Genomic DNA, 17,601 nt, shown 5'->3' on the forward strand with positions numbered 1-17,601 from the left:
GTGTGTGTGTGTGTGTGTGTGTGTGCAGTGCTACAGCGATTAATATACTACACAATGAAAAACAATGGTTATTTTCCATCTTAGATGGCTATTGTCCATGATGGTTGGTTGCTGTTCATGTTCGAGTGTTACTGGTCATGTTAATTGGTATATGTACATGTTGGAATGTAACAGGTCATACGTTAGAACCTGGTCATGTTAGTTGGATAACGTTTGTATTGAATGTGTTGTGTATTGTTGGATGGTAGCTTGTCATGTTTGATGGTTAATATTCATGTTCGAGAGTAACTGGTCATTTTAAATGGCAAATTTACATGTTAGATTGTGATTGATAATAATTACGTAAGGTGGCTTCTGTCAGAGTATGTTGACTGGCAACTGATTAGGTGTAATGCCGAATTTGAATGGCTTATATGCGTGATGGTTGATATTGATAATGAATATTCAATATGCTTGTGAATGGTAATGCTCATTCTGGAAGGCTGATACCTAGGTTGGAATCTTACTGGTATTGTTTGATGATTACTGTTTATGGCTGTTATTGAACAACATCATAAAATCGCAGGATACAAGTATTTTATTATAATTTAAACTTCATTATACTATGAAAGAAACAACATTAATGTGAATTTAGATGTAACAGAATATGAAACATGGTGTAATTGTTTCTTCGCTGCTCTTCCGATTTCATTAATTGTATGGCATGTCAAGGCACTGATCACGATCTACTCTTCCTCCAATATTATCACACCCGGTTTCGTTAGTGTTTAGCTTGTATCCCGCTTCCGTCTCACACACACAGTACTTCTTATTGCATGGATAAGCTGGATTCCCATTTGCGTTTCCACAACAGTCACCACTCCTACATTTGATCCCAGCATCCCTCATACACGCATTCGCATCTCCTGCATCCGTACATTCATCACCGAGTGCAACTGCAATATTAATGATAATTAACACTATATATTTATTTTTACAACATGAATGACGCCTTAACATAATCCCGAAAAGGCATATTTTTCCGACTCCGATAAATAATGAAACATTTCCCATAAATATATATCAATGTACACAGGTTGTCTACGTTTCTTTGCTAGTAAGTGGCCCGATATGGGATACACGAGGCAAAGGTAATCATATCTGTTGAGAGGGAAGCTCAAACCCGAAAATGGTGTCCTTCGCTCCGTATATGACATATCGGATCATCTACCAACCCCCTGAATGATGTTATATAGGATATATCACGAGTTTCAGACAATACTCAAAACTATTCAATAAGTTCATGACTTTTGTTAGTGAGCGAGCCTACGAGGAGCTAACTAAATTATTTCCTGAAAGTGATCCATATTTTGTTGTATCATATGATGAAAATTGTCAGATCATTTTCATCACCTGTCTTTTTCCGGTAATGAATACAACCTGCGAAAATCACAGTGACAAAGCAAATTTTTCTGGCACTACATGCATTGCAGAAATGTTGGATCGGAAATACTAACAAAATAACTATAAAACATAAATCCCTCCAGATTAATTCCATTTATAAGTACAATTGTATCTTTGATGATATCCATAATTTCTTTATAACATTACACAATTATTTTTAACGTTATGTGCATCCTTATTAAAATGGTTAGGTCATACCCGGTGAGATGTCATAATTCTTAATATGTTCACGGCGCAAATTCATGTCAAAGTACGTAAAATGACGAAAGTGTTCTAGTCATATGTTTAAATGAAAAAAAAACCGTGTCCCACTAACGATTTGAATGAAAATATCTTATTTATTCGAATAAATATATGTCTGAACAAAATGAGAAATCAACGTATGAGTTGCTAAAATAAAACCAATTAAAAAAGATTGTTTGATCTTGTTAATTCATGTTAGATGGTAACTGTTCATGTAACATAATTATTGTTGATATTAAATTGCTACTGTAAAAGTTTGATGACTGCTGTTCATGTTAGATTTTGGTATAAGTTGCATGGTTATAGTTCAAAGTTAGATAATAACTAATCAACCTGTTGATGTTGGATCGTAACTGTTTGTTGATGCTGATCACGTCTGAAGATTTATGTATATGTTGAATGGCACTCTTCATGTATGATAGTTACTGTTAGATGGTTACTGATCAGGTCGGATGGTAACTGTTCCGCGTGGATGGTTACTGCTCTGGTTGAATGTTTACTGCTGGATGTCTACTGTCCATGTTGAATGTACTGGTATTTTTGGATGGCTACTGTCCATATTGAATGGCTACTGTTAATGTTGGGTGGCAACTGTCCATATTGAATGGCTACTGTTAATGTTGGGTGGCAACTGTCCATATTGAATGGCTACTGTTAAAGTTGGGTGGCTACTGTCTATGATGGATGGTCACTGGTCATGTCGGATGGCTACTGCTCATATTGGATGGCAACTGTCCATGCTGGTTGGCTATTGTTCATGTTGGATTGCTACTGTTCATGTTTAATGGCTATTATTCATGTTGGATTGCTACTGTTTATGTTTGATGGCTATTGTTTATGTTGGATTGCTACTGTTCATGTTTGATGGCTATCGTTCATGTTTGATGGGTACTGTCCTTGCTGGATGGCTACTTGACATGTTGGATGGCTAATGTCAATGTTGAATAGCTATTGCTTATGCTTGATTGTTACTTCTCATGTTGGGTGGCTAGTGTCTATGTTGGATGGCTACTGTTCATGTTGGAATTGCTTCTGTCCATATTGTATTGCTACGGTTCATGTTTGATGGCTATTGTTCATGTTGGATTGCTTCTATTCATGTTTGATGGCTATTGTTCATGCTTAATTGCTACTGTTCATGTTTGATGGCTATTGTTCATGTTTGATGGGTACTGTCCATGCTGGATGGCTACTTGACATTTTGGATTGCTATTGTTCATGTTTGATGGCTAGTGTTAATGTTGGATTGCTACTGTTCATGTTGGATTGCTACTGTTCATGTTGGAATGCTACTGTTAATGTTGGATTCTTGTTTGATGGCTATTGTTTATGTTTGATGGGTACTGTCCATGCTGGATGGCTACTTGACATGTTGGATGGCTACTTTCTATGTTGGATGGCTATTGCTCATGCTTGATTGTTACTTCTCATGACGGGTGGCTACTCTCTATGTTGGATTGCTACTGTCCATGTTGGTTGGCTAATGTTCATGCTGGATTGCTACTGTTTATGTTTAATGGCTATTGTTTATGTTGGATTGCTACTGTTCATGTTGGATTGCTTCTGTTCATGTTTGATGGCTATTGTTCATGTTGGATTGCTACTGTTCATGTTTAATGGCTATTGTTTATGTTTGATGGGTACTGTCCATGTTGGATGGCTACTTGTCTATATTTGATGGCAGTTGTCAATGTTGGACGGATATTGCTGATGTTTGATTGTTACTTCTCATGTTGGATGGCTACTGTTCATGTCCAGGATGGGTACTGTTCATGTTGAATGGTAAAAGTGTATTCTTGATGTAAAGGTTTTGTTTTGGCGTTTTGTCATTGCCCGGCTCAATTTGAGACTCCCTAACATGGAGAACTTTAGGGCATTTCACAGATAAATGTTGTAATTTTGAATTCCCATACTCAATGACCAGCGACCAGCCTTAATAAAAAGGTAGCGAATAATGTTTGCGTTTTAGTTTATTGCCGTTTGGTAAACAATCTTAATTAAAACATGTTATACATCGATAGGCACCTTTGAAATTTGTAGACATACGTAAGCCGTCTTAGTACGCTCTAATGGGGCAGTTTCATTGATGCGGGATGGGAACCTTTTCGGAATCTAATCGCAAAAAAATGAACACAACACATGTATGGCGTCATGAATACTCTTCTACATTAGAAAAAACGGGAGTTTGTTTTTCTATCGTTTTGTCCGCGGTACTTATTTTGTCGATGGTAAATAATGGATGAACTACGTTTGAACTTTAACGTATTGTAAGATACAGTTACTTACGTGGAGTAACACACTCATTTTCAATGCACACTTGCGAATCGTTACATTGTGGACCTGAAAAATTATATTAATAATAATAACTATATCAATACTACTACTACTACTACTACTACTACTACTACTACTACTACTACTACTACTACTACTACTATTACTACTACTACAACTACAACTACTACTACTACTACTACTACTACTACAACTACTACTACTACTACAACAACTACTACTACTACTACTACTACTACTACTACTACTACTACTACTACTACTACTACTACTACTACTACTACTACCACTACCACTACCACTACTACTACTACTACTACTACTACTAATAATAATAATAATAATAATAATAATATTGATAATAATAATACTTTTGAAAAAAAATAATAATGCTGATATTAATTTGATCATACATACTAAACTAAGAAGCTGTTTATTTCCAGACAGCCTTTGCCGCATATATAAACTGTTTTAAAATTGATATAAGAAGATATAATATGTATACTTCAAGATAGACTTTGGAGCAGACGTACACTTTTTAGAAGCTGTTTATTTCCAGATATACTTTGGAACAGACATACACTTTTAAAAGCTGTTTATTGCCAGATAGTCTTTGCCTCTTATGTTAAATGTTTAGAAATTGTCTATTACCAAATAGACATTGGAGCAAACATACACTGTTTAAAAGCTGTTTTTTCACAGATACACTTTGAAGCAGACATACTCTATAAATGAGACGTCTATTTTCAGATTAACATTGGAGCATACACTTAGAAGCAGTCTATTTCAAGATAAACCTCAGAACAAAAATGAACTATTTAGAAGCGTTCTCATTCTAAATAGACCATCGTTCATTCAAGAACTACTTGAATGTCGTTCTTTGCCATGTAGACCATGAAGCAAACAGACGCTCTTACGGTGCCGTTTGTTTTGTATGTAGGCCTTTGGGCAGACACAAGCAATAAGATAAAGAGTCTTTTTCGTTAATAACATTGCTGTAGACATTCACTCCCACAATGACGTCTATATTGAGGTTGGCCTGTACGGAGAAACACATAACTTAAACTCAATATTTTTCAACGTAAGATTCGAAGCAAACAGACTCTAGTTAGATGACCATCTACACATAGTTTTGCTTTGATGAGATGTACATATTTGCAAAACCAAATTCGTAGAACCCGACTCGCATATACAATGTGTACTCAAGACATTGCTTGTCATGTACATTTCAAATAAGAAAGTAGACGGCTTATACTTACTGCAAACTCCGTTAACGCGCATTTCGCATGGGCCGCATTCGGGAACGCAATTTTCATCTATGCACTCCTGGCCGTCGTCGCATGCACAGTAACTTCCCAAGGAGCATAAGCACTCTATAGAATAATAACACAGTAATAAATACGTTTTAACAATTAAAGATGTGTTCACACAATATGATAACCGAAGCAACGTCTAAATAGGGGTAAATCTCGATCTACATTTCATTGTTTCTAAAATTGTGAAATTGGTAGATTCTTTTTAATTAACTTTTGACACTGTTTAATGTCATTGTTCACAAGTAGGTTTAAGAATATAAACACACTACTTAGACGCTCTCTAATACCAAGTAGATTTTTTAATTGGGCATTCGATCTGACTTTCTAGAAGTGGATGTCGTTTCTATGTAGATAACGGAGCAGATACAGACAACTTTTATGACAGTGGATATCACTTATAGTAGACGCCCTCTATTTCAAGGTAAGCCACGTAGCAGACAGGCAGTACTTAAATGACGTATATTTTAAGGTTAGTCTATAACATGTAAGAAACGAAGTTATCATACACTACCTACACCAGATGGAGTATATTTCTATGCTAGCCTCGAAGCAGACAGACACTATTTACAACATATGACGTTTATATCCAAGTAAGCACCGGAGCATCGGAAAAATTCTGATATAACATGTTGTACATTTCCAGGTAAGCCAGGAAGCAGACGAAAAATCCAGACTTTATTTGTTATATTGTTCCTGTTGAGCCTCAAAGCGGACGAATACTACTTAAAACAGATGGTTTATATTTCCGGGGGGAACTAGGAGAACACAAACCCTACTAAGATGCTGCATTTTTAATTAAGGACTCGATATAGAAACACACTACTTAGAAGCTGCCTATTTCTAAGAATGTTTTGATATGTTATATTTTCAGCAGCTTCATATTTTTTAGATGCAATAACTTCCAGCTAGTCCTCGGAGCGAGAAACTCTACTTAGATGCCTTATCTTATCAGAAGCTCCACGGAGCAGAAAAACACTAATTAGATGCCGTAATATTCATGTAAGCATAGTAGCAAACATACCTTATTTAAATGCCTTAAAATTTCAAGAACGTTTTGGAGCAAGCAAACACTTTTAAGATGGTCTCCGTGGAGAGCTCACAGAAGATGCCTTATATTTGCAAGAATGCCTCGGAGCAGAACTTCCAACTGATTTCGTCTATTTCTCTGGTGTAGATCATACATGATATTCCGGACTATTTGTTTGAATGTAACCTTTTTAATGACGAACGAAAACAGTTTCTCAAACCATACTTCTTTAGACACCCTAATACATATAAGTTAGAAATATTAATGAATTCAAGCAACAAGCAAACGCAAACAAATTTGTATAGATTTATAACTACTATTTTTTTTCAAAGCTTAGGTAGCTGGTTGGTCATTTTTATCTATACTGATATTTCAATTACAGAACATTTATATGGTTGTATTATTATTTTAATTGTATTGTACACCTTAGCATATACTGAATGTACAGCTTATTTGCATCGTGATTTAATTAACGATTTACGTTTATGTGTATGTGATACGATACAAATGAATGCATATAGGAAAAAAATATAGTACTTCATTTCACAAGTGACTTTTTATTACAAATTGCAGTAATACACATTCAAAAAATATATGTAAGGTGTGTATGTTTGTGTGTGTTCAAATTCATGACTCTCCGGTACCCATGTTGGGTATTATATTCTAAATTTAAACATGTATCTGCCGCCATGTCATTGATGTTCATTATATATACCTCATTTGCCATATATTATGGTATGAGAGAATAAACGTTGTTTGACTTGACTTGACTTTCACTTTGATATTACTAAGTTGGCCTGTGAGCAGATCTTCAGTTAAGACCGTATGTTTTAACGAAGGACTCAGAGAGTCTTTCTTAAACCGTGTGTAACTAATATTTCAAACACGGACTCGGAGCTTATCTTAAGGCAGATGTCACATATTTCACCATAGAAATCAGAGCCGATATCAGCAGATGCCGTCTATTTCCAAATGGGCACTGGAGCCGATCAAAAGGTAGATACAGAATATTTGAACGTGGGAAGCGAGCGGATGATGTGTTTTTCAATGCTGGACTCCTAAACGATCTTACAGCATGCAGATGACGTATGTTTCAACGTTGGTCTCGTATTAGATATTAGTGGACGCCGTCTATTTCCATGTTTGCCTCGGAGCGGAATTAGCCGGAGTTGCCATTTATTTTCACGTAAGCAACCGATTTTACAGCGAACGCCGTATATTATTAACGTAGGCCTCAGAGCCGACATTAATAGATGCCATCTATTTCCATGTAGGCCCCGAAGCTGATCATACAGCAGGCACAGTATATTTCAACCTAAGTTTGGAACCGATTTTACAGACGCCGTATGTATCAACGTAAGACTCGGGCTAGATCCTACAGCAGATTGCGTATATTTCAACGTAGTATTCGAACCCGATCCTACAGCAGATGCCACATATATTAGCGTAGGACTAGGACCCGATCTTGCAGCAGACGCCGTTTGTATCAAGTAAGACTCGGGCCCAATACTATAGCAGATTACGTATATTTCAACGTAGTCCTCGACCCCGATCCTACAGCAGATGCCACATATATTAACGTAGGACTAGGACCAGATCTTACAGCAGATACAGCTTACTTCAACGAAGGCATCAGAGCCGGTCACACAGCAGATGATGTATGTTTCAACGTTGGTCTCGGAGCAGATATCAGTGGACGCCGTCTATTTCCATGTTTGCCTCGGAGCGGATTTGCCGGAGTTGCCATTTATTTTCACGGAGGCAACCGATTTTACAACAGATCCTGCATTTTTCAACGTTGACCCCGTAGCCGATATCTATAGATGACGTTTATTTCCATGTAGGCCCCGAAGGTGATCATACAGCAGACGCCGTATATTTCAACGTAGGCCTCGGACCCGATCTTATAGGAGTTGTCGCATGTTTCAACGTTGGACTCCGAGCTAATCTTACAGCAGACGCCGTATGTTTTAACGTAGGACACGGACCCGATCTTACAACAGACGCCGTATCAACGTAAGACTAGGAACCGATCTTATAGCAAACGCCATATATTTCAACGTAGGACACGGACCCGATCTTACAGCAGACGCCGTATCAACGTAAGACTAGGAACCGATCTTATAGCAAACGCCATATATTTCAACGTAGGACACGGACCCGATCTTACAGCAGACGCCGTATCAACGTAAGACTAGGAACCGATCTTATAGCAAACGCCATATATTTCAACGTAGGACACGGACCCGATCTTACAGCAGACGCCGTATCAACGTAAGACTAGGAACCGATCTTATAGCAAACGCCATATATTTCAACGTAGGACACGGACCCGATCTTACAGCAGACGCCGTATGTTTCAACGTTGGACTCCAAGCCGATCTTAAAGCTGATGCCGTATATTTTCACATAAGCCTCGGATCGGATCTTACAGCATATGCCACACATTTCAACGGAGGCCTCGGACCCGATCTTTCAGCAGATGCCACACATATCAAAAGAGGCCTCGGACCCGATATCTCCGCAGATTCCGCATTTTCGGCATTAACTCTAAGCCGATCTTACAACATAGTGTTTCGTTATTCAACGTAGGACTCGGAGCCAATCTAACAGCAGATGTCGCATATTTTTAAGTAGGTCTCGGACCCGATCTCACAGAATATACCGTTTATTTTAACACTGGACTCCTAGCCGATATTACAGCAGATGACGTATGTTTCAAGCAGTAGGTGCCGTATATTTAAACGTTTTACCCGTAACATAGTGTTTCGTTATTCAAAGTAGGACTCGGAGCCAATCTAACAGCAGATGTCGCATAGAAATTTCGAGGTTGTTTGGATGCATTGATTGGAACTGATACAACGTGCGCATAATATATGTCGTCATGTGCACGTACTGTTCGTAACTCACACGTACCATATACGCATTTGCTTCAAAGACTGTTTTGAAATACTTACCACAGGTGCCGTTTACTTCAATGAATGGTTCAAAGCAGCTACACGTCGAGTTGCCATCTAAGCCACTAACACACATGGTACGATTGTTTTTGATTGTGCATAGGTCGGGTTCATCATCATCATCGTCGCAAGGCTCACCGAGGTCATCACCCACTAAGGAATACATATGTGTGATTATCTTAAGCTATCTTGTTACTTTGTTAAGGGTATTTTTTAATGATATACATCGCAGGTTTTAAAAGAACAACGAATGTATTCAACTCTCATTTTCAATTGAAAAGTAAGTGATTACTGAAAACAAAAGGCTATCTGACGAATGTTTTTTTTCTAATGACATGAGCCATATTCAATATTAACGTTAAATTAAACGTAAGGATACAAGTAAATACCCATGTGTTCATTTGACATTGGCAAGACTTGGCCACCTCATTCACAGTGTTTAGGCCTTTCTATGGATCAGCATGGACCAAAGTGATTTAACTCTTTTACTAATTGGCCAATACAAAGCATCAGATCATTGTATGTCGGTATATTTATTAGTTTTATCTTAGCTATAATGGGCGCAGGAGTATTCCAAAGGGCACGCTTTTAAATGACTATTTCGAAACGAATGTTATTGGTAAATAAAAACTTTTGAATATAACATGAATATCAATATAAACCCTAGTCTCAAAAGCCCATCGACCGAGCCAGTGGCAATTGGTTGCGCCCGGCGTCCCAACCGACTTCGCTTTAATTTTCCAAATGAACTTGTTATGACACTATGGTATTAAGAATATGCGGAATAAACCAAAATATTATATTTTTAAATGATATCGGACTTTTTTTGAGTTGGTATCAGTAAACCTTCCATATCAAATGAGGATTAGATTTGTACCCAAAGAAACGACCCTCACCCACTGACATAAAATTCTGGATCCTGCCCTTTGGTGGGACATTGGTTGCAATCTATGTCTTACAAGCTTAATCTCAATTTTTTCAACATTAATTAACAAAAACCCACAACACTTGTCTTCATCCTCGTCGTTTTGGAGATCCATGTTCACACATTCGCATATGCCATTTATGCATGCGAGATCGTCACGGCAACAGTCGTTAGGGAACAGCGTGCAGTTGTCCCCGTAAAGAAGTTCCACTGAAACGATAATGTAAAATTTACAACGTAAATAACTTCGAATATGTAGTCTAAACCTTCATTCATTACAAATGTTACCCTGAAACATGCACTAGTGTTAAACACACACGCACACGCACACGCACACGCATACGCACACACAAGTACACACGCACTCACGCACGTACGCACGCACGCACGCACGCAAGCACAGGCACGCACACACACACACACACACACACACACATACGCACTACATTTAACATTGATGCATCCTTATTGTGTTGTTTGTCAAGAAAAAAAATGTTGAGGGGCGTTAAAATGTCAAAGTAACAATACAATAAATATTAAAGCAGCTCTGATGCGGTAGTCATAAAACATCTTTCTGTATGCTAAATTTGCTTCTGCTGAAAACAGAGTCATTTCTTCAGTAAGCTATGCCATTTATCATCAATTAGAATCGTTCATATTTTTCTGAAATAATTATTTTCTATTGATCTTATTCAAAATGCATACTTAAGTGTAAAAACACACTTATTTTATATTTTAAATTGTTTGCTAACATTCCAGGAAATTAACATAGATTTAGAAATGTTTCAGTTGTTTTATGAATACCGCTCCTATTTAATTCATGTCACACCAGCAATATGTGTACTTCATACGTTCTCTTGGTAAGTACAATAGTACATCAGAACATCTTTCCTTATAAGTGTAGGCGTTTCATATTTAAATTTTATTCCATACCTGCGTGCATTATTATGCTAATGTAAAGACTGATGATTGTGATAAATATGCAATTAAGAACTAACATATGTTTATGCACATGTATAAACGATAAGTAATCGTTGAATGTTTTCATGGAAACACATTATTGAAGTCCTTTCAATTGATAAGTTAACCAAAGCACATTTGATATATATATATGAAAATTATCTCGAAGAAATATCGTCGCCAAATTCATGAAATGATTTAACATACATCATTCCTCTTTTGGGGCAAGTGTGCAATTGTTTTCAAATTTTCAATGAAATTTGATGAAGATAAAACTGACTATGTTTTAAATTAAACGCGACCAATACAGTTGCAAAACTTTCACAAAAAATAACTGAAAACAAACCATAACTTTTGCAAAATATGTTTCTCCGTTAGAACTTGATGCAATTCATCACTCTCTTTGTTAGCGTTTTATTATTCAAATGTAGCAATTACATAAAAACACAGAATAAATGTAATAACTTAAACATCTGCTAACGCTAAATTTTATAGATATCGATTAATTTGTGCATTATTAAGCAGTCTTGTAAAATAACCATCATAGTTATAAAACAAAATGATACATTAGCCAAGAGAAAGAAATCCGACGAATTGAACCCTAAACTAACCGAAACGTCCAATGGACGAACGTTGAAAGGGACATTTACAAAAAGCATGTAAATATATGTTTTAACATACAGGCTTACTACTACATATCGCAGTAAACGCGCATCCCACATCCGGAGAACGCTATATTTACATATACATACTTTTTCAACATCCGCAAGCAGACGGCAGTGCAAACAACACTCTTATACGGGCATGCAGGCCGATCATTTTAATTTTAGAACGCTTTCGTCATATAAACACTCCACTAACGGCAAGTAAATAACATGAACTTACAACACCCTTTTCCGGGGTAAGCGCACCCACGATCCGGAGAACTTATGAACCCTTTTATTACATACACAATCGGCAAGCAGACAGCATGTACTAACAATGACCTACTGCATGCACAACCGACATCCGGTACGTTAAAACTCTCAACAATCGCCTATCAAGCGGGATGTACTTTCAACAACCTTCCCTGGGCACCGGAACTCAACATCCGGTAAATATATATAAATATACTCCAAAAACGGCAAGCAGACGGTATGTTTTTACATCACCCTTTTCCGGGGCAAGCGCACCCGACTTCCGGTGATTTTGAGAACGCCCGCGCCATATATACACCCCACCAACGCAAAGCAGGCTGTCTGAACTTACTTCTTTTCCCGGGCAAGCGCACCCAACTTCCGGTAAATTTGAGAACGCTCTCGTCATTAAAACATTACTTCGACGGCAAACGAACGGCATGTATTCACAATACCCTTCACTTTCCACCCATTATTACTGACACACGTATATAACACCCGTTTATTCGAGTGTTTACTCAAATCTCTCTCTTTTTTATACACTCTTTTCAAATCAGTATGTTAACGGCATGTACTCACCGCATTCGCCTCCGGTCATGCGCACTTCACATCCGACGCACTCGGGAACGCATTCTCCATTGACACACTCCTGACCATCGTCGCAAGGGCAACTATCTCCATCGTCACATGAACACTCTATAGGATAAAGAATATTAATAAGGACACTTTTTAACAATCAACAAGCTGTTGAGAATACATGAATACCGAAGCGGAGTATTGGTAATCCAAATGTATGCAAATTTCGAACAACATTTAATAGTTTCCGTATCTTTGAAATACATCTGTACATGCTGAATTAAACACACCAGCTTGTATAAAACAATTACAACACTATTTAATCAGAATCAGTTATTTATGTGTTTGATATTTGAATATTTATAAAAGGGACGGTAATACCCGTATATAATTATCCGGTATTGCCCGTATATAGTTATATGTACCTAAAGATCGGAATACTTGAATATATTAATAGAGAAATCAATATTGACTTATTGTTGTGAGAGCATTACAACGAAAATCTAGGTAGACATCTTTTTATTCCAACTGTGTTCGCTCTAAACAATTACAAAATGATAAAAACACCTTTTCTATCCATTAATGCTTGTAACAAACACTGTTTCCACATTTTACTCACCTTCTGGAAGACACTGTCCGCATTGAAAGGCTCCGTTTTTGACAAACGCGTAACCCGGCTCACACATACAGATGTTGTAACAGCCAAACTCCTTACAGATAGCATGCGGATCGAAGCAGCTTCCGCACCCGGAGCAGTCGCCGCCGACATGAGCAGCTTTGAGTAACGAAATAATAGATTAAAGGTGACCTAGCTTTGTTTATATGTCTCGATGTTCAAGACAGGTTTAAACTGAGATACAGTCAAAACTCGCTATGTCGAAGTCGTAGGGACCTCGGGGAAATACTTCGAGATAACAAACATTCGTAAAAAACACATTTTTTTAATCGTTTTTATATGTACATTTGGTGACGAACATGACGAGTGACATAACACGAAGCTACAGGAGCAAAACACTTGACACACGTTCATTTGTAAAATTATTGTCCTTGATACACGCGATAAATGGGTGCTACGCCGTGAACGTCATTTCCCCCACAACCACAATATACCATATATCGAGTGGGTGTGCTAGACTTAAGCATTTTTAGCATTAGCATTTTGTTCTTTGTTTCAATTGAAATCGGCCGCTGGCTTACCAATTTTACAAATAGTTTAAGCCCAAAAAATCGTGTTTAAAATATTGGTTTCGATGAAATATTGTTTTTGATTTATTTTAACATATTCGTTAGAAGCTTGTTAAACCCCATCCAATTATAACAACATGTATGAATGCATCCATAATTCACATCATTGGTTAAAGGATTCGTAAAACATTCTTAATGAAACAAACATACGGCCAGAATCCTGTCCGCCGCCGCCACCTACGCCGCCGTTACCACCGTCAGCACCACCAGCACCGCCATTATCGCCCGTCCCGCCGCCAACAATATCGCCGTCTTGCAAATAAATACGTGAAACGGATGACTTTTTTATGTAAGGACGAAGATATAGAATTAACATTAAGATGTTGGCAACATTTACAGAGAACACATTCTTACAAAATACGTCTCAAATATTAGATATAGATTAAAAAAAGACTGGAACTAACGATTTAAGCTTTATAACTTTCACATGTAACTTCTAACGCAGCCTGAATATCTAAATAAAATTAATTTATTACCATTTAAACGTCCTTCGCTGCTACTGCTGCTGCTACTGCTGCTGCTACTGCTGCTGCTGCTGCTGTCGTCACTACTTAAAATACTGCTACACAGACTGCAGTGAGGATCAGTACTGGTGCTCTGCACACCCTCGCTACTACTGCCACTACTGCTACTGCTACTAATGCTGCTTTCAATACTGCTGCTGCTGCTGCTGCTGCTGCTGCTGCTTCTCTTTAAGTCCGACAGGCTAAAGCTAATTCGGCCTTCCGATGATGATGATGGTGATGATGAAGATGATGAAGAGCCCAGGTCAAAGACATTTAGACCATGGACGTTCAGCAACTGCACGACCAAGCATGCAACCTGTGAACAATGAACCTTAAGTTATGGGTATATATATGAACTAACGAATATTATTACCGCATTTTGTTAATAAAGACAATAGAGACATATTATACGCTCCAAACTTTCCCTCTTATTTTTTTCATGATTATATTGTTTTGTGTATGTATCAATACAACTTTCCATTTTTCCTCAAATTGTATTTTTTTTCTCAATTTGATAAACGCAGATTGCGTTTATGAATAAAAAAGCAATGAATTTCTAGAAACATAACCACAATTTTGACAAAACTTAGTCTTTCACAGCATACTGTATGCATAAAATTTAAAAATATGCATTTGCCATTAGATTAGGTATTTTGGCCTGATTTTGTAACTTTTCCAATGTCTACTTTTTGCCAATTTGCAAGGCACAGGCGGTAACAATAATTAAAAAAAAAACTGCACTAGTCTACTGTTTAATATTTTCACAGTAAATCCTTTGATTGTGTATATTGTATGCTATTAAAGAAATTTTTCGAGACTCGAGGTATTTTCGCCGGTCCCTTGTAGTTCGAGCCAACGGGGTTTGACTGTATATCAACCACGCATATTGAAAGACGCTCGGTTTTTCTTTCCTATACCATACAATATATTTAGTCATACGAATTGCAAACTGAGCGTTAAAAGTTGAAAAGAGAGATTTCCTAAGTATCATTATTTTAAGAAGCAGATGTAGTTAGTTTTCTTCCCCTCCGGTAACATTTAATAATAGTCAGAAAAAAATGAAAAAAAGTATTTAACTTACCAAATATATCCTCATATTTGAATGATCCGTCGTATTCACAAGCTATGACTTACTATATGTTGGCTGGTAAAATATAGCTGTAATTAAAGGAGAAGAAATATTCATTTGAAACATAAAGCTAACCAATACCGTTTCAGCTGTCGACACAAGCATGATATAATGAAAATTATTCATTGGATAGCCATTGTATAGATATATTAACATAATTATTAAACACATGATGTTGCGATTATTACGCAAATATTATAGATATTATACAAAACATGTAAATGAAAATATATAGAAATCCATATTTTGAGAAAGAATAAGTTCATCTCGTCTAAAACCAAGGCTGGTAGCATATTTTGTACGTACCGATACCAAAAGGTAGTCTCCTTAATTCCTCGTATGGATGAGAGTAGCCATTGGAATCAGTTGAAACTAGGAGTCAGAGTGACCATAGGAGTCAGGGTGACCATTGTAGCCAATGTGACCAAAGTAGCTAGAGTGACCATAGGAGTCAGTGACGCCATTGTAGCCAATGTGAACATAGTAGTTAGAGTGACCAAAGGAGTCAGGGTGACCATTGTAGCCAATGTGACCAAAGAAGCTAGAGTGACCATAGGAGTCAGTGTGGCCATTGTAGCCAATGTGACCATAGTAGTTAAAGTGACCATAGGAGTCAGTGTGACCATTGTAGCCAATGTGAACACAGTAGTTAGAGTGACCACTGGAGTCAGTGTGACCATTGTATCCAATGTGACCATGTAGTTAAAGTGACCATAGGAGTCAGTGTGACCATTGCAGCCAATGTGAACATAGAAGTTAGAGTGACCACTGGATTCAGTGTGACCATTGTAGCCAATGTGAACATAGTAGTTAGAGTGACCACTAGAGTCAGTGTGACCATTGTATCCAATGTGACCATGTAGTTAAAGTGACCATAGGAGTCAGTGTGACCATTGTAGCCAATGTAAACCTAGTAGTTAGAGTGACCACTGGAGTCAGTGTGACCATTGTATCCATTGTGACCATGTAGTTAAAGTGACCATCGGAGTCAGTGTGACCATTGTAGCCAATGTGAACATAGAAGTTAGAGTGACCACTGGAGTCAGTGTGACCATTGTATCCAATGTAAACATAGTAGTTAGAGTGACCACTAGAGTCAGTGTGACCATTGTATCCAATGTGACCATGTTGTTAAAGTGACCATAGGAGTCAGTGTGACCATTGTAGCCAATGTGAACATAGAAGTTAGAGTGACCACTGGATTCAGTGTGACCATTGTAGCCAATGTGAACATAGAAGTTAGAGTGACCACTGGATTCAGTGTGACCATTATAGCCAATGAGAACATAGTAGTTAGAGTGACCACTGGAGTCAGTGTGACCATTAGACTCAGGGTGACAATTGAGTCCGTGTGACCTTAGAAGTCAGGGTGACCACAGTAGTCAGAGTGACCATTATATACAGGGTGACCATAGGAGTCAGGGTGTCTATTAGACACAGGATGACAATTGAGTCCGGTTGACCATATGAGTCAGTGTGACCGTTAGAGTCAGTGTGACCATAAGAGTCAGTGTAACCATAATAGTCAGGATGACCTTTGTACGCAAAGGGGCCATAGGCGTCAGAGTGACGATAGGAGCCACTGGAGTCAGTATGACCATTGTAGCCAATGTGAACATAGTTAGAGTGACCACTGGAGTCAGTGTGACCATTGTATCCAATGTGAACATAGTAGTGAGAGTGACCACTGGAGTCAGTGTGACCATTGTATCCAATGTGACCATGTAGTTAAAGTGACCATAGAAGTCAGTGTGACCATTGTAGCCAATGTGAACATAGAAGTTCGAGTGACCACTGGATTCAGTGTGACCATTGTAGCTAATGTGAACATAGAAGTTAGAGTGACCACTGGATTCAGTGTGACCATTATAGCCAATGAGAACATAGTAGTTAGAGTGATCACTGGAGTCAGTGTGACCATTAGACTCAGGGTGACAATTGAAGTCAGGGTGACCACAGTAGTCAAAGTGACCATTATAGACAGGGTGACCATAGGAGTCAGGGTGTCTATTAGACACAGGATGACAATTGAGTCCGGTTGACCATAGGAGTCAGTGTGACCATTAGAGTCAGTGTGACCATA

The 17,601-nt window shown here is 37.9% G+C and overlaps 1 protein-coding gene across 1 annotated transcript; it reads right to left on the minus strand.

The window, feature by feature from the left end:
- Positions 1-562: 562 nt before the first annotated feature.
- Positions 563-15,614, minus strand: LOC128205179 (tenascin-like). Its single transcript, XM_052906652.1, has 10 exons — positions 15,471-15,614; positions 14,360-14,705; positions 14,034-14,135; positions 13,258-13,413; positions 12,642-12,758; positions 10,285-10,416; positions 9,282-9,434; positions 5,241-5,354; positions 3,973-4,026; positions 563-935 (listed from the first exon to the last, which is right to left on the minus strand). The coding sequence occupies exons 1-10, from the start codon at positions 15,483-15,485 to the stop codon at positions 691-693; spliced, it is 1,434 nt and encodes a 477-aa protein (XP_052762612.1). The 5' UTR covers positions 15,486-15,614; the 3' UTR covers positions 563-690.
- Positions 15,615-17,601: the final 1,987 nt, after the last annotated feature.

This window comes from Mya arenaria, chromosome 10 (assembly GCF_026914265.1).
Source record: "Mya arenaria isolate MELC-2E11 chromosome 10, ASM2691426v1".
Taxonomy (NCBI): Eukaryota; Metazoa; Mollusca; class Bivalvia; order Myida; family Myidae; genus Mya; species Mya arenaria.

What these genes read in the sequence shown, in the direction of transcription:
- LOC128205179 (XM_052906652.1), bottom strand. An exon ending in CATGACCGGAGGCGAATGCG is followed by an intron (nt 10,417 to 12,641) that starts GTGAGTACATGC and finishes TTATCGTTTCAG; the next exon opens with TGGAACTTCTTTACGGGGAC. An exon ending in AAATGAGTGTGTTACTCCAC is followed by an intron (nt 936 to 3,972) that starts GTAAGTAACTGT and finishes TTAATATTGCAG; the next exon opens with TTGCACTCGGTGATGAATGT.